The sequence below is a fragment of the Engystomops pustulosus genome, chromosome 4 (genome assembly GCF_040894005.1).
Source record: "Engystomops pustulosus chromosome 4, aEngPut4.maternal, whole genome shotgun sequence".
NCBI classification, from domain to species: Eukaryota; Metazoa; Chordata; class Amphibia; order Anura; family Leptodactylidae; genus Engystomops; species Engystomops pustulosus.
Genome location: NC_092414.1, coordinates 6597421 through 6624982, shown reverse-complemented (window position 1 = coordinate 6624982; position 27562 = coordinate 6597421). Strand labels below are relative to the sequence as shown.

The following is a 27562-nucleotide window of genomic DNA, read 5'->3' as shown; positions in this document are numbered from 1 at the left end:
GCTCAGGGGATTACTACATACTGTATATACAGCCACCACTAGGGGGAGCTCAGGAGATTACTGCATACTGTATATACAGCCACCACTAGTGGGAGCTCAGGAGATTACTGCATACTGTATATACAGCCACCACTAGTGGGAGCTCAGGAGATTACTGCATACTGTATATACAGCCACCACTAGGGGGAGCTTAGGAGATTACTACATTCTGTATATACAGCCAGCACTAGGAGCAGCTCAGGAGATTACTACATACTGTATATACAACCACCACTAGGGGGAGCTCAGGAGATTACTACATACTGTATATACAGCCACCACTAGGAGGAGCTCAGGAGATTACTACATACTGTATATACAGCCACCACTAGGAGGAGCTCAGGAGATTACTACATACTGTATATACAGCCACCACTAGGAGGAGCTCAGGAGATTACTACATACTGTATATACAGCCACCACTAGGAGGAGCTCAGGAGATTACTACATACTGTATATACAGCCACCACTAGGGGGATCTCAGGACATTACTACATACTGTATATACAGCCACCACTAGGAGGAGCTCAGGAGATTACTACATACTGTCTCTTTCTATTCCCATACTCTTTTGTCTCTCCATAGCTCCCAAAACCCTCTGTCTCCCTACACCCTCATACCCCTCGGTCTCTCATTAGCTCCCAAATCGCCCTGTCTCTCTATAGCCCCATAACCCTAAGTTGATAGCCCCCATACCTCGCTGTTTACCAATAGTTCCCACACCCCTCTGTCTGTCTATAGCCCCCGTGTACCTGTCTGTCTATAGCCCCCGTGTACCTGTCTGTCTATAGCCCCCGTGTACCTGTCTGTCTATAGCCCCCGTGTACCTGTCTGTCTATAGCCCCCGTGTACCTGTCTGTCTATAGCCCCCGTGTACCTGTCTGTCTATAGCCCCCGTGTACCTGTCTGTCTATAGCCCCCGTGTACCTGTCTGTCTATAGCCCCCGTGTACCTGTCTGTCTATAGCCCCCGTGTACCTGTCTGTCTATAGCCCCCGTGTACCTGTCTCTCTATAGCCCCCGTGTACCTGTCTCTCTATAGCCCCCGTGTACCTGTCTCTCTATAGCCCCCGTGTACCTGTCTCTCTATAGCCCCCGTGTACCTGTCTCTCTATAGCCCCCGTGTACCTGTCTCTCTATAGCCCCCGTGTACCTGTCTCTCTATAGCCCCCGTGTACCTGTCTCTCTATAGCCCCCGTGTACCTGTCTCTCTATAGCCCCCGTGTACCTGTCTCTCTATAGCCCCCGTGTACCTGTCTCTCTATAGCCCCCGTGTACCTGTCTCTCTATAGCCCCCGTGTACCTGTCTCTCTATAGCCCCCGTGTACCTGTCTCTCTATAGCCCCCGTGTACCTGTCTCTCTATAGCCCCCGTGTACCTGTCTCTCTATAGCCCCCGTGTACCTGTCTCTCTATAGCCCCCGTGTACCTGTCTCTCTATAGCCCCCGTGTACCTGTCTCTCTATAGCCCCCGTGTACCTGTCTGTCTATAGCCCCCGTGTACCTGTCTGTCTATAGCCCCCGTATACCTGTCTGTCTATAGCCCCCGTATACCTGTCTGTCTATAGCCCCCGTATACCTGTCTGTCTATAGCCCCCGTATACCTGTCTGTCTATAGCCCCCGTATACCTGTCTGTCTATAGCCCCCGTATACCTGTCTGTCTATAGCCCCCGTATACCTGTCTGTCTATAGCCCCCGTATACCTGTCTCTCTATAGCCCCCATATACCTGTCTCTCCATAGCCCCCATATACCTGTCTCTCCATAGCCCCCATATACCTGTCTCTCCATAGCCCCCATATACCTGTCTCTCCATAGCCCCCATATACCTGTCTCTCCATAGCCCCCATATACCTGTCTCTCTATAGCCCCCATATACCTGTCTCTCTATAGCCCCCATATACCTGTCTCTCTATAGCCCCCATATACCTGTCTCTCTATAGCCCCCATATACCTGTCTCTCTATAGCCCCCATATACCTGTCTCTCTATAGCCCCCATATACCTGTCTCTCTATAGCCCCCATATACCTGTCTCTCTATAGCCCCCATATACCTGTCTCTCTATAGCCCCCATATACCTGTCTCTCTATAGCCCCCATATACCTGTCTCTCTATAGCCCCCATATACCTGTCTCTCTATAGCCCCCATATACCTGTCTCTCTATAGCCCCCATATACCTGTCTCTCTATAGCCCCCATATACCTGTCTCTCTATAGCCCCCATATACCTGTCTCTCTATAGCCCCATATACCTGTCTCTCTATAGCCCCCATGGCCCTCTGTCTATAGCCCCCATGGCCCTCTGTCTATAGCCCCCATGGCCCTCTGTCTATAGCCCCCATGGCCCTCTGTCTATAGCCCCCATGGCCCTCTGTCTATAGCCCCCATGGCCCTCTGTCTATAGCCCCCATGGCCCTCTGTCTATAGCCCCCATGGCCCTCTGTCTATAGCCCCCATGGCCCTCTGTCTATAGCCCCATGGCCCTCTGTCTATAGCCCCCATGGCCCTCTGTCTATAGCCCCCATGGCCCTCTGTCTATAGCCCCCATGGCCCTCTGTCTATAGCCCCCATACCCCTCTGTCTATAGCCCCCATAGCCCTCTGTCTATAGCCCCCATAGCCCTCTCTCTATAGCCCCCATAGCCCTCTCTCTATAGCCCCCATACCCCTCTGTCTATAGCCCCCATACCCCTCTGTCTATAGCCCCCATACCCCTCTGTCTATAGCCCCCATAGCCCTCTGTCTATAGCCCCCATAGCCCTCTGTCTATAGCCCCCATACCCCTCTGTATAAAGCCCCCATAGCCCTCTGTATAAAGCCCCCATAGCCCTCTGTCTATAGCCCCCATAGCCCTCTGTCTATAGCCCCCATACCCCTCTGTCTATAGCCCCCATACCCCTCTGTCTATAGCCCCCATAGCCCTCTGTCTATAGACCCCATAGCCCTCTGTCTATAGCCCCCATAGCCCTCTGTCTATAGCCCCCATAGCCCTCTGTATATAGCCCCCATACCCCTCTGTCTATAGCCCCCATAGCCCTCTGTCTATAGACCCCATAGCCCTCTGTCTATAGCCCCCATAGCCCTCTGTCTATAGCCCCCATAGCCCTCTGTCTATAGCCCCCATACCCCTCTGTCTATAGCCCCCATAGCCCTCTGTCTATAGCCCCCATAGCCCTCTGTATATAGCCCCCATACCCCTCTGTCTATAGCCCCCATAGCCCTCTGTCTATAGACCCCATAGCCCTCTGTCTATAGCCCCCATAGCCCTCTGTCTATAGCCCCCATACCCCTCTGTCTATAGCCCCCATAGCCCTCTGTCTATAGCCCCCATAGCCCTCTGTATATAGCCCCCATAGCCCTCTGTCTATAGCCCCCATAGCCCTCTGTCTATAGCCCCCATAGCCCTCTGTCTATAGCCCCCATAGCCCTCTGTATAGCATGGATAGGACCTCCCTGGCAGTGAAGTGGTTACATCTCTGTGTCTCCCTTATGTGTGGCCTGCAGCAGAGCTGGAGCATGGCGGAGCGCTGGCTAATCATTTATCTAATGAAACATTCATACGTCTCACTTCAGACACTTTGAAGTTAAGTAGGAAAATTTATAGCAAAATTAAAAGCGCTGCTCCTGACTGCGCCCCCTCACTGACCCCAGGGAGCCCCCCACTGCCCAGCGAGGCTGTCACCAGGACCTTCCTGGGCATCAGGGCTTCAAAGGCAGAGGATGGAGGAAGCACAAAGATACAGTGTAACGTGTGACTGCCCCCCATACAGTGTATCGTGTGACGGCCCCTCATACAGTGTATCGTGTGACGGCCCCTCATACAGTGTATCGTGTGACGGCCCCTCATACAGTGTATCGTGTGACGGCCCCTCGTACAGTACAGTGTATCGTGTGACGGCCCCTCGTACAGTGTATCGTGTGACGGCCCCTCGTACAGTGCATCGTGTGACCGCCCCTCGTACAGTGTATCGCGTGACCGCCCCTCGTACAGTGTATCGCGTGACGGCCCCTCGTACAGTGCATCGCGTGACGGCCCCTCGTACAGTGTATCGCGTGACGGCCCCTCGTACAGTGTATCGCGTGACGGCCCCTCGTACAGTGTATCGCGTGACGGCCCCTCGTACAGTGTATCGCGTGACGGCCCCTCGTACAGTGTATCGCGTGACGGCCCCTCGTACAGTGTATCGTGTGACGGCCCCTCGTACAGTGTATCGTGTGACGGCCCCTCGTACAGTGTATCGCGTGACGGCCCCTCGTACAGTGTATCGCGTGACGGCCCCTCGTACAGTGTATCGCGTGACGGCCCCTCGTACAGTGTATCGCGTGACGGCCCCTCGTACAGTGTATCGCGTGACGGCCCCTCGTACAGTGTATCGCGTGACGGCCCCTCGTACAGTGTATCGCGTGACGGCCCCTCGTACAGTGTATCGCGTGACGGCCCCTCGTACAGTGTATCGCGTGACGGCCCCTCGTACAGTGTATCGCGTGACGGCCCCTCGTACAGTGTATCGCGTGACGGCCCCTCGTACAGTGTATCGCGTGACGGCCCCTCGTACAGTGTATCGCGTGACGGCCCCTCGTACAGTGTATCGCGTGACGGCCCCTCGTACAGTGTATCGCGTGACGGCCCCTCGTACAGTGTATCGCGTGACGGCCCCTCGTACAGTGTATCGCGTGACGGCCCCTCGTACAGTGTATCGCGTGACGGCCCCTCGTACAGTGTATCGCGTGACGGCCCCTCGTACAGTGTATCGCGTGACGGCCCCTCGTACAGTGTATCGCGTGACGGCCCCTCGTACAGTGTATCGCGTGACGGCCCCTCGTACAGTGTATCGCGTGACGGCCCCTCGTACAGTGTATCGCGTGACGGCCCCTCGTACAGTGTATCGCGTGACGGCCCCTCGTACAGTGTATCGCGTGACGGCCCCTCGTACAGTGTATCGTGTGACGGCCCCTCGTACAGTGTATCGCGTGACGGCCCCTCGTACAGTGTATCGCGTGACGGCCCCTCATACAGTGTATCGTGTGACGGCCCCTCATACAGTGTAACGTGTGACGGCCCCTCATACAGTGTATCGTGTGACGGCCCCTCATACAGTGTATCATATATATATATATATATATAATCATGTATGTACACAGTTACTGCACCAGCAGCAGCAGAATAGTATTGTGTATTGTGTATCGTGTATCGTGTGACGGCCCCTCATACAGTGTATCGTGTGACGGCCCCTCATACGGTGTATCGTGTGGCGGCCCCTCATACGGTGTATCGTGTGGCGGCCCCTCATACGGTGTATCGTGTGACGGCCCCTCATACGGTGTATCGTGTGACGGCCCCTCATACGGTGTATCGTGTGACGGCCCCTCATACGGTGTATCGTGTGACGGCCCCTCATACGGTGTATCGTGTGACGGCCCCTCATACGGTGTATCGTGTGACGGCCCCTCATACGGTGTATCGTGTGACGGCCCCTCATACAGTGTATCGTGTAACGGCCCCTCATACAATGTATCGTGTAACGGCCCCTCATACAATGTATCGTGTGACGGCCCCTCATACAGTGTATCGTGTGACGGCCCCTCATACAATGTATCGTGTGACGGCCCCTCATACAATGTATCGCGTGACGGCCCCTCATACGGTGTATCGCGTGACGGCCCCTCATACAGTGTATCGCGTGACGGCCCCTCATACAGTGTATCGCGTGACGGCCCCTCATACAGTGTATCGCGTGACGGCCCCTCATACAGTGTATCGCGTGACGGCCCCTCATACAGTGTATCGCGTGACGGCCCCTCATACAATGTATCGTGTGACGGCCCCTCATACGGTGTATCGTGTGACGGCCCCTCATACAGTGTATCGTGTGACGGCCCCTCATACAATGTATCGTGTGACGGCCCCTCATACGGTGTATCGTGTGACGGCCCCTCGTACAGTGCATCGCGTGACGGCCCCTCGTACAGTGTATCGCGTGACGGCCCCTCGTACAGTGTATCGTGTGACGGCCCCTCATACAATGTATCGTGTAACGGCCCCTCATACAATGTATCGTGTAACGGCCCCTCATACAGTGTATCGTGTAACGGCCCCTCATACAATGTATCGTGTGACGGCCCCTCATACGGTGTATCGTGCGACGGCCCCTCATACAGTGCATCGCGTGACGGCCCCTCGTACAGTGTATCGTGTGACGGCCCCTCGTACAGTGTATCGTGTGACGGCCCCTCATACAATGTATCGTGTAACGGCCCCTCATACAATGTATCGTGTAACGGCCCCTCATACAATGTATCATATATATATATATATAATCATGTATGTACACAGTGACTGCACCAGCAGCAGCAGCAGAATAGTGAGTGCAGCTCTGGAGTACACTGTATATATGTGTCATGTTGCTGTATATGGATTTGATGGCTGCGTTGGGCTGTGAATGATCTGGGGACAGATATCCTCTAGATTGTTGTACACAAGTGACATTGCAGCAGTGACAGATCTCAGTAAATATTTATGGCGCGGAGCGGGTGGATTTCAGGGGAGAAGTGACCTCCAGGGACTGCGCTCACTTGGCGCAAGTGTCTCTTACACGGGAAGCGGCTTCAGCCTCTGTGAACAATAAGCGGAGCTTCTCTTTTCCATAACAGATCCATTATTAATGACCCGCTGCGCGAGAACCTGGGTCATCATGGACGCACTCGTATGCATCTACTGACAGCGCCACACCTTTCCACAGGTTGTTTCTAGTATTACAAATCTAGGATTTTTGAATAGACCTTCAATGAAGATTAATACATTTGGAGACAGAGTACAGAGAAATGTAACCCCTCGAAAGTATACTCCACTAAGGGTCTGTGGAAAGCTGGGTGGCGTCCCCTATAGGTGCTGCAATGAACGGTTCTAGATTTATAGGAGGAGGACTGCTTTTTCCCCCACTTCAACTTTTTGGCAGCTATGATCTTCACCCAAGTGGAAATTTCTATTAGATGAGAAGATAAGGGAGCGAGGAGATGGCGCGGGGCGCGCTATATTACATTACCGGCTCATTGACTTGTCATCAGAAATACATTTCATGTCATTATGAGGGAGCAGAGGAGCAGCACACTATGAGGGTGGGGGTCTCCATATATCACTAGATTACATTACTGGGGGCGACAGGAGCACCCATAGGTCCCAGCCAGAGATGTCCCATAACTTCCAGCCAAAGGAGACTGTAGAAGTGTCACCCGTAAAGCTCGGGGGTCAGTGTTTCATTCACATCTGAACTGAAACATTGTAACAAGCTCAACAGAATAGGAGAAGGTCTGGATGAAATGTACATGGGGTCATTCCATAATTGCAGAGATGTAGTCCTCAGGAAAGTTTGTGACCCCCTCTGGATGGGAATAGGAAGTATAACAACCCTTTTAGACTGACCCACGAGAGAAAATTCTCAAGACTATAACTCACAGAAGGTCAGAAAGAAGAAAACCCAATATGGTGGCTACTAGGGTCTGCTTTTTATGGGTTGATGGAGGGTGGGCCTAAGGTAGAGAGATGTATCTTGTGTCCAGTCTGACATTGTCCATCCTTCTCTCTTTCAGTCCTTGTCTGCTCTCTGTCTCTGTGCGTCGCCTCTTCCCTCTTCTCCTGCCCACCGTCTTGCACCTGTAACAGCAGCAGTATGGAGGTGGACTGCAGCGGCCGAGGACTCACAGCCGTCCCCTCAGATATCCCTCAGGACACTCGGATCCTCCTGCTGCTCAATAACCGGATCAGTTCCCTGCCTGGAGGCCCCTTCTCCAATCTGACCTCCCTGCACCGCCTTGATCTCTCCAACAACTTCCTGGACCAGCTGCCATCCCAGGTGTTTGCAGATCTGGTCAACCTTACGGAGATACGTCTGCGCAACAATAGCATCCGCGGCCTAGAGCGGGACCTCCTGCAGGGGCTGCCACAGCTTCGTAGGCTGGACCTCTCCCTGAATTTCTTGGCCTTGCTGCCCTCGGGACTATTTGATGACCTGCCCTCCCTGCACTGGTTGTCCTTGCGCTCCAATCGGCTGCAGAGTCTGGAGAGGATGACCTTCGAGCCTCTAGGGAGTCTGGAGAACATCCAGCTTGGAGACAATCCCTGGGAGTGTGATTGCAACCTGCGGGATTTCAAGCACTGGATGGAGTGGTTCTCATACCGAGGTAAGACATGATAGCAAGAAGTCTGTGAGAAGTAGTCAGATCTCCATCTAGTCTTGGCAACTTGCAGGTCATGCCACATGAGCATGGAGCAATCAGGCTTCTGTACACCTTTACTTGTGCTCGGAGATATGCTGTCACTGCATAAGATCTGAGAAGATCAAGGACACAGGATCTCCACATACTGTAGGTATTAGATACCCCTATAGGCTATAGAGCTTGGGTGGTTTCAAAATTGTTGCTGTTGTTCAGCTAACCTAAGATATAGTCCATAAATTTACTGGGGCATTTTTCATTGAGGTCTAGAGGAATCTGAGTAGCTGTGGTTGCAGCCAGTTGGGGGTAGTAGTCCATTAGGATGACATTTACACTTCAGTGCGGTCAGAAGTAGTGGAGGTAAACAGAGGTTAGGGGGCAAGGACAGGGCTCCCCTCTCTCCAGGGACCGGTTTATGGTAGGTCTACAATTGGGCAAGTGTTATAACCCACTCGGTTAGGTGTATGTACCCAGGAAATTTGCATCTCCACTCTTTTGTAAAACATCTGCTTGTTGTCACAATGCAACGTCTCCTCCTACACACATCTACACCACAGCGTGTATGACAATGCAATGTCTCCTCCAACAGACATCTACACCACAGTGTCTATCACAATGTTAAGTCTGCTCCTCCAGACATTTACAACACAATTTCTATCACAATACAAAGTCTGCTCTTCCAGACATCTACACCACAGTGTCTATCACAATGCAACATCTACTCCACCTGGCCTACACCATAATTTCCCCATATTGTCCCTGCTTTACCTGTTTAATGTATTAATTACAATCCTCAATCCTGTAACTAACCCTCCATTGTGCCTACAGGGGGGAAGATAGATGAGCTGCAGTGCACCCTCCCAAAGGATCTGCGGGGGAGGGACATACGTATGGTTCCTGTTGAGATGTTCAGCTACTGCTCACAGTTAGAAGATGAGAACAGTTCTGGGCCTGCTGATAGGCCATCTCCACCATGTATTAAAACAAGCCCCACCCACGCAGAGCCGGAACCCAGTCCAGACTGTCCTCAGAGTAAGAGGTACCGCCCTGCTAGTGTGCGACGAGCCATCGGCACTGTGATCATTGCTGGAGTTGTTTGTGGTGTGGTCTGCATCATGATGGTAGTCGCGGCCGCCTACGGGTGTATCTACGCCTCTCTAATGGCAAAGTACCACCGGGAGTTGAAGAAACGGCAGCCCCTCATGGGTGACGCAGAGGGAGAACAGGAGGAGCAGAGGCAGATATCATCTGTGGCGTGAGCTACGTCCCCTTGACATGACATTAAAGGGATGGGGTTAATCATACTTGGATCCATTATCAACCTTTAAAGGAACTGTACAAAGGGTGTAAATCTAAAGAATTCAGCCATGGATATCAACTCATCACCCAATGGAACAACAATAATGCGAATCCAAAAACATGTGGACTATCGAATGGGCCGCGTCATAGAGAATGGACTAGTTATACTCCCCTAGTCATACACTGTGGTCACTGAGGAGCGTATCGATGTCTCAGGATGCCTATACGAGTCTGATCCGAAGGTCAGTAAGGAGAGCGATTGTAACCCTCACTCTCGTAACTGATCCGGGCGGACTGCATTGACCTTGTACAGGATTAAAAACACAGAGACTTTATTTTTCTGGCACAATTTTTAACCCCTTCCCCTGGACTCATAATAACAGTGGCAATAAATATGGCAGCCTGTCCTGCTCCCCCTCCCTCCCTCCCTCCACCACAGTCTTTCTTTTCTCTTATTTTGTAAGACTTATGCGTAGATGGATGAAGGTTGATTCATAATACGGTAATTACGGATCCGGAGTCCGGGGCCGCGGGGAGTCACAGGCCGCAGGGATCTATTGGAGTCGGTTTTTTAAATGCCTCTTTTCCATATGTCGGGAAAGCAATGCACTTAGTTACCAAGAGGAACACAGCTGGAAGCACGAGAAGAACGAAGCGAGGACGACAACCCCTGGCAATGCAGATGTCCTCAAAATGCCAACTCCCACAATGCACTGGTAAATAATAGGCAAGGCACGATGGGTATGGTAGTCCAAACGCAGAACACATATGCAAAAGCACAATTCTGACCAACTAGCATTGTCTTATAGTAAATGTGAGCTGGTTACTGAAAAGTTAAGGCAAAATGCAAAGATTTATAGGCATCAAATGTATGATCTGTCCACCCAGGCCATGCTAATCTATTACTGATAGAGCCACCAACCCAGGCCTGCATAGCCTATTCCCACTACATCCTACACTTGTAAGATCCGCACACCCAGACCATACTAATCTATCACTGATAGAGCCCCCAACCCAGGCCTGGATAGTCTATTCCCACTACGCCCTACACCTGTAATATCTGCACACCCATACCATACTAATCTATTACTGATAGAGCCTCCAACCCAGACCTGGATAGTCTATTCTCACTACACCCAACACCTGTAAGATCTGCTCATCCAGACCATGCTAGTCTATTACCGATAGAGCCTCCAACCCAGACCTGGATAGTCTATTCTCACTACACTCCACACCTGTAAGATCTGCTCACCCAGACCATGCTAATCTATTATTGATAGAGCCTCCAACCCAGACCTGGATAGTCTATTCTCACTACACCCAACACCTGTAAGATCTGCTCATCCAGACCATGCTAGTCTATTACTGATAGAGCCTCCAACCCAGACCTGGATAGTCTATTCTCACTACACTCCACACCTGTAAGATCTGCTCAACCAGACCATGCTAATCTATTACTGATAGAGTCTCCAACCCAGACCTGGATAGTCTATTCTCACTACACTCAACACCTGTAGGATCTGCTCACCCAGATCATGCTAATCTATTACTGATAGAGCCTCCAACCCAGACCTGGATAGTCTATTCTCACTACACCAACACCTGTAAAATCTGCTAACCCAGACCATGCTAATCTATTACTGATAGAGCCTCCGACCCAGGCCTAGATAGCCTATTCCCACTACACCATACACCTGTAATATCTGCACAGCCAGACCATACTAATATATTACCGACAGAGCCCCCAACCCAGGCCTGGATAACATCCTCCACCTGTAAGATCTGCACACCCAGACCATGCTAATCTATTACTATTAGAGCATTCAGGATATGTTAATCTATTGCAGAAAAAAACCTCACTCCTTCACCCAGAACATACTAATCAATTACTGATTCTATTTCCACCTACAAGACAAATCTATTGGTCAATGTGGCCCTAAATTTTTGTAACATGCAGCCATTGGTGTTCCCGTTTCTGTGCTCACAATGGAGGCACTATGTATGGCGGCTCCAGCAGCCGCAGCACAGAGGATTTCAGAGAACACTGTCCGATAGGAATGAGGCTGGAATACACATAAAGTTGTACAGACAATATATTTTTCTATGAAATAGGATGGAATATTTATGTGTCACTGCTTCGTAATGTTGCCTTAGTGTCTCCCAGCCCCCCACATCGCAGTGTGAATACCCCCCAACCTTGTCCAATCTACGATCTGTAACCAATGCACTTTATATCTGAATAAAGCTGTGGTCATTACTATAATGGAGCGCAGTGTGGACCTGGTTATTATGGCACTAAGACTCTGTGTGGAAGTGGTCATTGCTATCCTGGAGCACAGTGTGGACATAGTCATTCATATCCTGGAGCACAGTGTGGACATAGTCATTCATATCCTGGAGCACAGTGTGGACGTGGTCATTCCTATACTGGAGAGCAGTGTGGACGTGGTCATTTCTATACTGGAGTGCAGTGTGGACGTGGTCATTCCTATACTGGGGCGCAGTGCGGACCAGGTCATTATGATACAAAAACTCTATGTGGACCTGGTCATTACTATACTGGAGCACAGTGTGGACGTGGCCATTACTATGCTGGAGCGAAGTGTGGAAGTCATCACTACTGTACTGGAGTACAGTGTGCACGTGGTCATTACTATGTTGGAGTGCAATGTGGAAGTGGTCAGTACTATGCTGAAGCGCAGTGTGAAAGTAATCATTACTATGCGGGAGCGCAGTATGGACGTGGTCATCACTATGGTGGAGCACAGGGTGGAAGTGGTCATTACTGTGCTGGAGAGCAGTGTGGAGGCGGTCAGTACTATCCTGGCGCACAGTGTGGACGTGGTCATTTCTATACTGGAGTGCAGTGTGGACATGGTCATTCCTATACTGGGGCGCAGTGCGGACCTGGTCATTATGATACTAAAACTCTATGTGGACCTGGTCATTACTTTACAGGAGCACAGTGTGGATGTGATCATTATTATGCTGGAGCACAGTGTGGAAGTAATCAGTACTGTAATGGAGTACAGTGTGTACGTGGTCATTACTATGCTGGATCCCAGTGTTGAAGTGGTCAGTACTATGCTGGAGCACAGTGTGGAAGTGGTCAGTACTATGCTGGAGCGCAGTGTGGAGGTGGTCATTACTATGATAGAGCACAGTGTGGAAGTAATCAATACTATGCTGGAGCAGTGTGGAAGTGGTCATTACTATGCTGGAGCGCAGTGTGGAAGTGGTCATTACTATGCTGGAGCGCAGTGTGGAAGTGGTCATTACTATGCTGGAGCGCAGTGTGGAAGTGGTCATTACTATGCTGGAGCACAGTGTGGTAGTGGTCAGTACTATGCTGGAGCGCAGTGTGGAAGTGCTCAGTACTGTACTGGAGCACAGTGTGGAAGTGGTCATTACTATGCAGAAGCGCAGTGTGGAAGTGGTCAGTACTATGCTGGAGCACAGTGTGGAAGTGGTCAGTACTATGCTGGAGCGCAGTGTGGAAGTGATCTGTACTATGCGGGAGCGCAGTGTGGACTTGCTCTGTACTATACTGGAGCACATTGTGGAAGTAATCAGTACTGTACTGGACTACAGTGTGTACGTGGTCATTACTATGCGGGAGCGAAGTGTGGAAGTGGTCATTACTATGCTGGAGCACAGTGTGGTAGTGGTCATTACAATGCTGGAGCGCAGTGTGGAAGTGGTCAGTACTATGCTGGAGCACAGTGTGGTAGTGGTCATTACAATGCTGGAGCGCAGTGTGGAAGTGGTCAGTACTATGCTGGAGCGCAGTGTGGAGGTGGTCATTACCCAGGATTGAGTGAGTAGTCATGCCTCAATGGTCATCACAAGCTTCTTTATGGCAGAGGCTCTAATAGACACACAGTGACTGTGACGTCATCCCTTTAAGAAAGATCAGGGGTGCTGATACTATGTTGACCTGTCGGCCAGGAAAGAACAGATGGAAGATTACATTGAAGATTAAATGCTCAGGATGACATCACAATCTTATTGCCATGGTAACTCAGGATCCGGCAATTCATTCAATTGCAGGGGTCACAGAGTCATGATCCAGGGGGCAGTTATCAGAGATATGGAGCTGGGTCATGGCATCCTGCTCCCGGACATGTGTGCCGACTCCTGGACCTTCACTGCCACCACCCCCATCAGTTATATGTATATACAACACACGACCCCTCACCACCATCACAGTCACTCCCAGGATGGATTATCATTACCATTCATCTCACGTACCACCAATGTCACCAAATGCAAAGGGTAACTTCAATGATATTACAGCAACATACACAGCGAATATAACCCTATTACACAACACAGACAGGTCCTAACTAATACACAGGTCACCGAATGTCACTGACAGCAGAACCCAGAATAGAGAGATCATCATTAATAATGTATAGCAAATGTTCTCCCCCTGTGTACAAGACTATAACTACTATAATACTGCCCCCTATGTACAGGAATATAACTACTATAATACTGCCCCTATGTACAAGAATATAACTAATATAATACTGCCCCCTATGTACAAGAATATAACTACTATAATACTGCCCCCTATGTACAGGAATATAACTACTATAATACTGCCCTCTATGTACAGGAATATAACTACTATAATACTGCCCCCTATGTACAGGAATATAACTACTATAATACTGCCCCCTATGTACAGGAATATAACTACTATAATACTGCCCTATGTACAAGAATATAACTACTATAATACTGCCCTATGTACAAGAATATAACTACTATAATACTGCCCTATGTACAAGAATATAACTACTATAATACCGCCCCCTATGTACAGGAATATAACTACTATAATACTGCCCCCTATGTACAGGAATATAACTACTATAATACTGCCCCCTATGTACAGGAATATAACTACTATAATACTGCCCCCTATGTACAAGGATATAACTACTATAATACTGCCCCCTATGTACAGGAATATAACTACTATAATACTGCCCCCTATGTACAGGAATATAACTACTATAATACTGCCCCTATGTACAAGAATATAACTAATATAATACTGCCCCCTATGTCCAAGAATATAACTACTATAATACTGCCCCCTATGTCCAAGAATATAACTACTATAATACTGCCCTCTATGTACAGGAATATAACTACTATAATACTGCCCTCTATGTACAGGAATATAACTACTATAATACTGCCCCCTATGTACAGGAATATAACTACTATAATACTGGCCCCTATGTACAAGAATATAACTACTATAATACTGCCCCCTATGTACAGGAATATAACTACTATAATACTGCCCCCTATGTACAAGAATATAACTACTATAATACTGCCCCCTATGTACAAGAATATAACTACTATAATACTGCCCCTATGTACAGGAATATAACTACTATAATACTGCCCCCTATGTACAGGAATATAACTACTATAATACTGCCCTGTATGTACAGGAATATAACTACTATAATACTGCCCCCTATGTACAGGAATATAACTACTATAATACTGCCTCCTATGTACAAGAATATAACTACTATAATACTGCCCCCTATGTACAGGAATATAACTACTATAATACTGCCCCCTATGTACAAGGATATAACTACTATAATACTGCCCCCTATGTACAGGAATATAACTACTATAATACTGCCCCCTATGTACAAGGATATAACTACTATAATACTGCCCCCTATGTACAGGAATATAACTACTATAATACTGCCCCCTATGTACAGGAATATAACTACTATAATACTGCCCCCTATGTACAGGAATATAACTACTATAATACTGCCCCTATGTACAAGAATATAACTAATATAATACTGCCCCCTATGTCCAAGAATATAACTACTATAATACTGCCCCCTATGTACAAGAATATAACTACTATAATACTGCCCTCTATGTACAGGAATATAACTACTATAATACTGCCCTCTATGTACAGGAATATAACTACTATAATACTGCCCCCTATGTACAGGAATATAACTACTATAATACTGGCCCCTATGTACAAGAATATAACTACTATAATACTGCCCCCTATGTACAGGAATATAACTACTATAATACTGCCCCCTATGTACAAGAATATAACTACTATAATACTGCCCCCTATGTACAAGAATATAACTACTATAATACTGCCCCTATGTACAAGAATATAACTACTATAATACTGCCCCCTATGTACAAGAATATAACTACTATAATACTGCCCCCTATGTACAGGAATATAACTACTATAACACTGCCTCCTATGTACAGGAATATAACTACTATAATACTGCCCCCTATGTACAGGAATATAACTACTATAATACTGCCCCCTATGTACAAGAATATAACTACTATAATACTGCCCCCTATGTACAGGAATATAACTACTATAATACTGCCCCCTATGTACAGGAATATAACTACTATAATACTGCCCTGTATGTACAGGAATATAACTACTATAATACTGCCCCCTATGTACAGGAATATAACTACTATAATACTGCCTCCTATGTACAAGAATATAACTACTATAATACTGCCCCCTATGTACAGGAATATAACTACTATAATACTGCCCCTATGTACAGGAATATAACTACTATAATACTGCCCCCTATGTACAGGAATATAACTACTATAATACTGCCCCCTATGTACAGGAATATAACTACTATAATGCTGCCCCCTATGTACAGGAATATAACTACTATAATACTGCCCCCTATGTACAGGAATATAACTACTATAATACTGCCCCCTATGTACAGGAATATAACTACTATAATACTGCCTCCTACGTACAGGAATATAACTACTATAATACTGCCCCCTATGTACAGGAATATAACTACTATAATACTGCCCCCTATGTACAGGAATAGTGCTGGCCTCTAGGAATTTTTATGACATTTGTTTTTGGAGTCTTGTGTTCTGGAATATAACATTGTCTTGGTCCATATAATAAATCCTCCTACGTGCTGTTTCCTTTCCGGCTCGCTGGTGTCAGGTTTGCGGTATATGGTAATCTGTATAATGACTCGCTAGGCGGAGGATGGAGAATGTGCAGTAGTATAATGGAGGTTACATGTATATATAGTAGTTGGGATGTAGAATACTGTAACACTATGTAATAGGGCCAGGACGAGGGGTAGGCGATCACCTAGGGCATCACCTTTGCCTCCCACCCCGGGGCACCATTCCGGACAAGGATAAGCTTCTTAGATGCACACAGCGCAGATCACTGGACAGGTAGGTAGCCATGTAACTGCTTTGGGCCCAGACACCGACGCCATCATTGCCTAGGCAACAGAGTCCTGGTCATAGAGAAGAGGACGCGGCACCCTGGACAATCTGCCGCCACAGGGGCGAGGAGGAGTCTGCAGGGAGCGCGGGTAGGTGAGTGTTATTTTCAAATTGATTTATTTTTTGCTGCGCTCATGTTGCATATATAATGGGGGTTTGTTGAACTCCCCATCTACAGGGGGCACATGCAGGGACTCCCCATCTACAGGGGGCACATGCAGGGACTCCCCATCTACAGGGGGCACATGCAGGGACTCCCCATCTACAGGGGGCACATGCAGGGACTCCCCATCTACAGGGGGCACATGCAGGGACTCCCCATCTACAGGGGGCACATGCAGGGACTCCCCATCTACAGGGGGCACATGCAGGGACTCCCCATCTACAGGGGGCACATGCAGGGACTCCCCATCTACAGGGGGCACATGCAGGGACTCCCCATCTACAGGGGGCACATGCAGGGACTCCCCATCTACAGGGGGCACATGCAGGGACTCCCCATCTACAGGGGGACAAGTGCCGGGACTCCCCATCTACAGGGGGCACATGCAGGGACTCCCCATCTACAGGGGGCACATGCAGGGACTCCCCATCTACAGGGGGCCCATGCAGGGACTCCACATCTACAGGGGGCACATGCAGGGACTCCCCATCTACAGGGGGCACATGCAGGGACTCCCCATCTACAGGGGGCACATGCAGGGACTCCCCATCTACAGGGGGCACATGCAGGGACTCCCCATCTACAGGGGGCACATGCAGGGACTCCCCATCTACAGGGGGCACATGCAGGGACTCCCCATCTACAGGGGGCACATGCAGGGACTCCCCATCTACAGGGGGCACATGCAGGGACTCCCCATCTACAGGGGGCACATGCAGGGACTCCCCATCTACAGGGGGCACATGCAGGGACTCCCCATCTACAGGGGGCACATGCAGGGACTCCCCATCTACAGGGGGCACATGCAGGGACTCCCCATCTACAGGGGGCACATGCAGGGACTCCCCATCTACAGGGGGCACATGCAGGGACTCCCCATCTACAGGGGGCACATGCAGGGACTCCCCATCTACAGGGGGCACATGCAGGGACTCCCCATCTACAGGGGGCACATGCAGGGACTCCCCATCTACAGGGGGCACATGCAGGGACTCCCCATCTACAGGGGGCACATGCAGGGACTCCCCATCTACAGGGGGCACATGCAGGGACTCCCCATCTACAGGGGGCACATGCAGGGACTCCCCATCTACAGGGGGCACATGCAGGGACTCCCCATCTACAGGGGGCACATGCAGGGACTCCCCATCTACAGGGGGACAAGTGCCGGGACTCCCCATCTACAGGGGGCACATGCAGGGACTCCCCATCTACAGGGGGCACATGCAGGGACTCCCCATCTACAGGGGGCATGTGCTGGGACTCCCCATCTACAGGGGGCACATGCAGGGACTCCCCATCTACAGGGGGCATGTGCTGGGACTAGCTATATACAGGGGGCATGTGTTGGGACTACCTATATACAGGGGGCATGTGCAGGGACTACCTATATACAGGAGGCATATGTAGGGACTGCCTATATGCTGGGGGCATGTGCAGGGACTACCTATATACAGGGAGCATATGCAGGGACTACCTATATACAGGGAGAATGTGTGGGGACTACCTATATACTGGGGGCAGGGGCGGGACTAACTATATACTGGGGGCATGTGCAGGGACTGCCTATATACTGTGGGCATGTGCAGGGACTACCTATATACAGGGAGCATATGCAGGGACTACCTATATACAGGGAGAATGTGTGGGGACTACCTATATACTGGGGGCAGGGGCGGGACTAACTATATACTGGGGGCATGTGCAGGGACTACCTATATACAGGGAGAATGTGCGGGGACTACCTATATACAGGGGGCATATGCAGGGACTACTTATATACAGGGAGAATGTGTGGGGACTACCTATATACTGGGGGAGGGCAGGGACTACATATATACAGGAGGTGCTCTGCTATATAAAATAATAAGGACTTGCTGGTGTTTAATATGAATATAGGGAACCATACTATTGTATATATTATATTATATTGAGGGGTCGCAGTGTCTGCACATGCAGGGGTCATTGGGGTAGTTTGAGGAGCACAGAGCTCTTATCCAGGGGACATTATACTGAAAGTGATTTGATTTTAGGGACGGAGTGTGGAGATGTTCCCCATGGCCGGGATGATGGAGGAGGAAGAATGAATGAAGCGCCAGGAGGAAGCAGGGGATCTAGGGCACCACAATGCCGCCTCCCGGCCCTGGGCACACATGTATATATGTGTATATAGTAGATGGGATGTATAATAATATGTAATACATGTATATATGTGTATATAGTAGATGGGATGTATAATAATATGTAATACATGTATATATGTGTATATAGTAGATGAGATGTATAATAATATGTAACACCTGTATATATGTGTATATAGTAGATGGGATGTATAATAATATGTAACACCTGTATATATGTGTATATAGTATATGGGATGTATAATAATATGTAACACCTGTATATATGTGTATATAGTAGATGGGATGTATAATAATATGTAACACATGTATATATGTGTATATAGTAGATGGGATGTATAATAATATGTAACACATGTATATATGTGTATATAGTAGATGGGATGTATAATAACATGTAACACATGTATATATGTGTATATAGTAGATGGGATGTATAATAATATGTAATACATGTATATATGTGTATATAGTAGATGGGATGTATAATAATATGTAACACATGTATATATGTGTATATAGTAGATGGGATGTATAATAATATGTAATACATGTATATATGTGTATATAGTAGATTGGATGTATAATAATATGTAAGGCATGTATATATGTGTATATAGTAGATGGGATGTATAATAATATGTAACACCTGTATATATGTGTATATAGTAGATGGGATGTATAATAATATGTAATACATGTATATATGTGTATATAGTAGAGGGATGTATAATAATATGTAACACATGTATATATGTGTATATAGTAGATGGGATGTATAATAATATGTAATACATGTATATATGTGTATATAGTAGATGGGATGTATAATAATATGTAACACATGTATATATGTGTATATAGTAGATGGGATGTATAATAACATGTAACACATGTATATATGTGTATATAGTAGATGGGATGTATAATAATATGTAACACCTGTATATATGTGTATATAGTAGATGGGATGTATAATAATATGTAACACCTGTATATATGTGTATATAGTAGATGGGATGTATAATAATATGTAACACCTGTATATATGTGTATATAGTATAGGGATGTATAATAATATGTAACACCTGTATATATGTGTATATAGTAGATGGGATGTATAATAACATGTAACACCTGTATATATGTGTATATAGTAGATGGGATGTATAATAATATGTAACACCTGTATATATGTGTATGTAGTAGATGGGATGTATAATAATATGTTAGACATGTATATATGTGTATATAGTAGATGGGATGTATAATAATATGTAATACATGTATATATGTGTATATAGTAGATGGGATGTATAATAACATGTAACACATGTATATATGTGTATATAGTAGATGGGATGTATAATAATATGTAACACCTGTATATATGTGTATATAGTAGATGGGATGTATAATAATATGTAACACCTGTATATATGTGTATATAGTAGATGGGATGTATAATAATATGTAACACATGTATATATGTGTATATAGTAGATGGGATGTATAATAACATGTAACACCTGTATATATGTGTATATAGTAGATGGGATGTATAATAACATGTAACACCTGTATATATGTGTATATAGTAGATGGGATGTATAATAATATGTAATACATGTATATATGTGTATATAGTAGATGGGATGTATAATAATATGTAACACCTGTATATATGTGTAGATAGTAGATGGGATGTATAATGATATGTAATACATGTATATATGTGTATATAGTATATGGGATGTATAATAACATGTAACACATGTATATATGTGTATATAGTAGATGGGATGTATAATAATATGTAATACATGTATATATGTGTATATAGTAGATGGGATGTATAATAATATGTAACACCTGTATATATGTGTATATAGTAGATGGGATGTATAATAACATGTAATACATGTATATATGTGTATATAGTAGATGAGATGTATAATAATATGTAACACCTGTATATATGTGTATATAGTAGATGGGATGTATAATAATATGTAACACATGTATATATGTGTATATAGTAGATGGGATGTATAATAATATGTAACACCTGTATATATGTGTATATAGTAGATGGGATGTATAATAACATGTAATACATGTATATATGTGTATATAGTAGATGGGATGTATAATAATATGTAATACATGTATATATGTGTATATAGTAGATGGGATGTATAATAATATGTAATACATGTATATATGTGTATATAGTATATGGGATGTATAATAATATGTAATACATGTATATATGTGTATATAGTAGATGGGATGTATAATAACATGTAATACATGTATATATGTGTATATAGTAGATGGGATGTATAATTATATGTAACACCTGTATATATGTGTATATAGTAGATGAGATGTATAATAATATGTAATACATGTATATATGTGTATATAGTAGATGGGATGTATAATAATATGTAATACATGTATATATGTGTATATAGTATATGGGATGTATAATAATATGTAATACATGTATATATGTGTATATAGTAGATGGGATGTATAATAATATGTAACACCTGTATATATGTGTATATAGTAGATGGGATGTATAATAACATGTAATACATGTATATATGTGTATATAGTAGATGGGATGTATAATAATATGTAACACATGTATATATGTGTATATAGTAGATGAGATGTATAATAATATGTAATACATGTATATATGTGTATATAGTAGATGGGATGTATAATAATATGTAACACATGTATATATGTGTATATAGTAGATGAGATGTATAATAATATGTAATACATGTATATATGTGTATATAGTAGATGGGATGTATAATAATATGTAACACATGTATATATGTGTATATAGTAGATGAGATGTATAATAATATGTAACACATGTATATATGTGTATATAGTAGATGGGATGTATAATAACATGTAATACATGTATATATGTGTATATAGTAGATGGGATGTATAATAATATGTAACACCTGTATATATGTGTATATAGTAGATGGGATGTATAATAACATGTAACACCTGTATATATGTGTATATAGTAGATGGGATGTATAATAATATGTAACACCTGTATATATGTGTATATAGTAGATGAGATGTATAATAATATGTAATACATGTATATATGTGTATATAGTAGATGGGATGTATAATAATATGTAATACATGTATATATGTGTATATAGTAGATGGGATGTATAATAATATGTAATACATGTATATATGTGTATATAGTAGATGGGATGTATAATAATATGTAACACCTGTATATATGTGTATATAGTAGATGGGATGTATAATAACATGTAACACATGTATATATGTGTATATAGTAGATGAGATGTATAATAATATGTAACACCTGTATATATGTGTATATAGTAGATGAGATGTATAATAATATGTAACACATGTATATATGTGTATATAGTAGATGGGATGTATAATAATATGTAACACCTGTATATATGTGTATATAGTAGATGGGATGTATAATAACATGTAACACATGTATATATGTGTATATAGTAGATGGGATGTATAATAATATGTAACACCTGTATATATGTGTATATAGTAGATGGGATGTATAATAATATGTAATACATGTATATATGTGTATATAGTAGATGGGATGTATAATAATATGTAATACATGTATATATGTGTATATAGTAGATGGGATGTATAATAATATGTAACACCTGTATATATGTGTATATAGTAGATGGGATGTATAATAACATGTAACACATGTATATATGTGTATATAGTAGATGAGATGTATAATAATATGTAACACCTGTATATATGTGTATGTAGTAGATGGGATGTATAATAATATGTTAGACATGTATATATGTGTATATAGTAGATGGGATGTATAATATATGTAACACCTGTATATATGTGTATATAGTAGATGGGATGTATAATAACATGTAACACATGTATATATGTGTATATAGTATATGGGATGTATAATAATATGTAAGACATGTATATATGTGTATATAGTAGATGGGATGTATAATAATATGTAACACCTGTATATATGTGTATATAGTAGATGGGATGTATAATAATATGTAATACATGTATATATGTGTATATAGTAGATGGGATGTATAATAATATGTAATACATGTATATATGTGTATATAGTAGATGGGATGTATAATAATATGTAACACCTGTATATATGTGTATATAGTAGATGGGATGTATAATAACATGTAACACATGTATATATGTGTATATAGTATATGGGATGTATAATAATATGTAACACCTGTATATATGTGTATATAGTAGATGGGATGTATAATAACATGTAAGACATGTATATATGTGTATATAGTAGATGGGATGTATAATAATATGTAACACATGTATATATGTGTATATAGTAGATGGGATGTATAATAATATGTAACACCTGTATATATGTGTATATAGTAGATGGGATGTATAATAATATGTAATACATGTATATATGTGTATATAGTAGATGGGATGTATAATAATATGTAACACCTGTATATATGTGTATATAGTAGATGGGATGTATAATAATATGTAATACATGTATATATGTGTATATAGTAGATGAGATGTATAATAATATGTAACACATGTATATATGTGTATATAGTAGATGGGATGTATAATAACATGTAATACATGTATATATGTGTATATAGTAGATGAGATGTATAATAATATGTAACACCTGTATATATGTGTATATAGTAGATGGGATGTATAATAACATGTAACACATGTATATATGTGTATATAGTATATGGGATGTATAATAATATGTAAGACATGTATATATGTGTATATAGTAGATGGGATGTATAATAACATGTAACACATGTATATATGTGTATATAGTAGATGGGATGTATAATAATATGTAAGACATGTATATATGTGTATATAGTAGATGGGATGTATAATATATGTAACACCTGTATATATGTGTATATAGTAGATGGGATGTATAATAACATGTAACACATGTATATATGTGTATATAGTATATGGGATGTATAATAATATGTAACACATGTATATATGTGTATATAGTAGATGGGATGTATAATAATATGTAACACATGTATATATGTGTATATAGTAGATGGGATGTATAATAATATGTAACACCTGTATATATGTGTATATAGTAGATGGGATGTATAATAACATGTAATACATGTATATATGTGTATATAGTAGATGGGATGTATAATAACATGTAATACATGTATATATGTGTATATAGTAGATGGGATGTATAATAATATGTAACACCTGTATATATGTGTATATAGTAGATGGGATGTATAATAACATGTAATACATGTATATATGTGTATATAGTAGATGGGATGTATAATAACATGTAATACATGTATATATGTGTATATAGTAGATGGGATGTATAATAATATGTAACACATGTATATATGTGTATATAGTAGATGAGATGTATAATAATATGTAACACCTGTATATATGTGTATATAGTAGATGGGATGTATAATAATATGTAACACATGTATATATGTGTATGTAGTAGATGGGATGTATAATAATATGTAAGACATGTATATATGTGTATATAGTAGATGGGATGTATAATATATGTAACACCTGTATATATGTGCATATAGTAGATGGGATGTATAATAATATGTAACACATGTATATATGTGTATATAGTAGATGGGATGTATAATAATATGTAAGGCATGTATATATGTGTATATAGTAGATGGGATGTATAATAATATGTAACACCTGTATATATGTGTATATAGTAGATGGGATGTATAATAATATGTAAGACATGTATATATGTGTATATAGTAGATGGGATGTATAATAACATGTAACACATGTATATATGTGTATATAGTAGATGGGATGTATAATAATATGTAATACATGTATATATGTGTATATAGTAGATGGGATGTATAATAACATGTAATACATGTATATATGTGTATATAGTATATGGGATGTATAATAATATGTAACACATGTATATATGTGTATATAGTATATAGGATGTATAATAATATGTAACACCTGTATATATGTGTATATAGTAGATGGGATGTATAATAATATGTAACACCTGTATATATGTGTATATAGTATAGGGATGTATAATAATATGTAATACATGTATATATGTGTATATAGTAGATGGGATGTATAATAATATGTAATACATGTATATATGTGTATATAGTAGATGGGATGTATAATAATATGTAACACCTGTATATATGTGTATATAGTAGATGGGATGTATAATAATATGTAATACATGTATATATGTGTATATAGTAGATGGGATGTATAATAATATGTAACACATGTATATATGTGTATATAGTAGATGGGATGTATAATAATATGTAACACATGTATATATGTGTATATAGTAGATGGGATGTATAATAATATGTAATACATGTATATATGTGTATATAGTAGATGGGATGTATAATAATATGTAATACATGTATATATGTGTATATAGTAGATGGGATGTATAATAACATGTAACACCTGTATATATGTGTATATAGTAGATGGGATGTATAATAATATGTAACACATGTATATATGTGTATATAGTAGATGGGATGTATAATAATATGTAACACATGTATATATGTGTATATAGTAGATGGGATGTATAATAATATGTAATGCATGTATATATGTGTATATAGTAGATGGGATGTATAATAATATGTAAGGCATGTATATATGTGTATATAGTAGATGGGATGTATAATAATATGTAACACATGTATATATGTGTATATAGTAGATGGGATGTATAATAATATGTAATACATGTATATATGTGTATATAGTAGATGGGATGTATAATAATATGTAATACATGTATATATGTGTATATAGTAGATGGGATGTATAATAATATGTAACACATGTATATACTTTATTATCTCACCACCTCACAGACTTCTCACACAATCTCCCCTGTAAAGGGTTAAGGTCTCAGGTGTGGCCCGGGCAGCACTGCAGGGGTTAATTCTGAGCGTGCAGGTGACACCGGGAAGAAAGTGACTCAGACCCTGAGCGCAACCAGACCCATCACCATGGAAACAGTGCGGCGGCCTGAATACTGCCGCAACGTGAGGGGAGACTCAGGGGAGATCCCACTGTATAATGCTGAGTAATAGCAAGAACCAGGGGGGCAACACCTTGTCCTAATACACAGACCTCTCCTCCTAATACACAGACCTCTCCTCCTAATACACAGACCTCTCCTCCTAATACACAGACCTCTCCTCCTTATACACAGACCTCTCCTCCTTATACACAGACCTCTCCTCCTAATACACAGACCTCTCCTCCTAATACACAGACCTCTCCTCCTAATACACAGACCTCTCCTCATACACAGACCTCTCCTCCTAATACACAGACCTCTCCTCCTAATACACAGACCTCTCCTCCTAATACACAGACCTCTCCTCCTAATACACAGACCTCTCCTCCTCATACACAGACCTCTCCTCCTAATACACAGACCTCTCCTCATACACAGACCTCTCCTCCTAATACACAGACCTCTCCTCCTAATACACAGACCTCTCCTCCTAATACACAGACCTCTCCTCCTAATACACAGACCTCTCCTCCTAATACACAGACCTCTCCTCCTAATACACAGACCTCTCCTCCTAATACACAGACCTCTCCTCCTAATACACAGACCTCTCCTCCTAATACACAGACCTCTCCTCCTAATACACAGACCTCTCCTCCTAATACACAGACCTCTCCTCCTAATACACAGACCTCTCCTCCTAATACACAAACCTCTCCTCCTAATACACAGACCTCTCCTCCTAATACACAGACCTCTCCTCCTCATACACAGACCTCTCCTCCTAATACACAGACCTCTCCTCCTTATACACAGACCTCTCCTCCTAATACACAGACCTCTCCTCCTAATACACAGACCTCTCCTCCTCCTCCTAATACACAGAGCTCTCCTCCTAATACACAGACCTCTCCTCCTAATACACAGACCTCTCCTCCTAATACACAGAGCTCTCCTCCTAATACACAGACCTCTCCTCCTAATACACAGAGCTCTCCTCCTAATACACAGAGCTCTCCTCCTAATACACAGACCTCTCCTCCTCATACACAGACCTCTCCTCCTCCTCCTAATACACAGAGCTCTCCTCCTAATACACAGACCTCTCCTCCTAATACACAGAGCTCTCCTCCTAATACACAGAGCTCTCCTCCTAATACACAGACCTCTCC

The 27562-nt window shown here is 43.2% G+C and overlaps 2 protein-coding genes across 10 annotated transcripts in view; one reads left to right on the top strand and one right to left on the bottom strand.

Moving 5' to 3' along the window:
• Positions 1-11810, top strand: part of LRTM2 (leucine rich repeats and transmembrane domains 2) — a 40597-nt gene extending 28787 nt beyond the window's left edge. For all 4 annotated transcript variants that reach the window (XM_072144926.1, XM_072144924.1, XM_072144925.1 and 1 more), the window contains exons 3-4: positions 7625-8215; positions 9077-11810. In XM_072144926.1, the coding sequence (XP_072001027.1) occupies positions 7625-8215; positions 9077-9507 (1022 nt within the window). In that variant the 3' untranslated portion in view covers positions 9508-11810. The remainder of the gene's footprint in view (positions 1-7624; positions 8216-9076) is intronic.
• The window catches only part of CACNA2D4 (calcium voltage-gated channel auxiliary subunit alpha2delta 4), a 142508-nt gene that overhangs the window by 56433 nt on the left and 58513 nt on the right, over positions 1-27562 (bottom strand). The window lies entirely within an intron of this gene.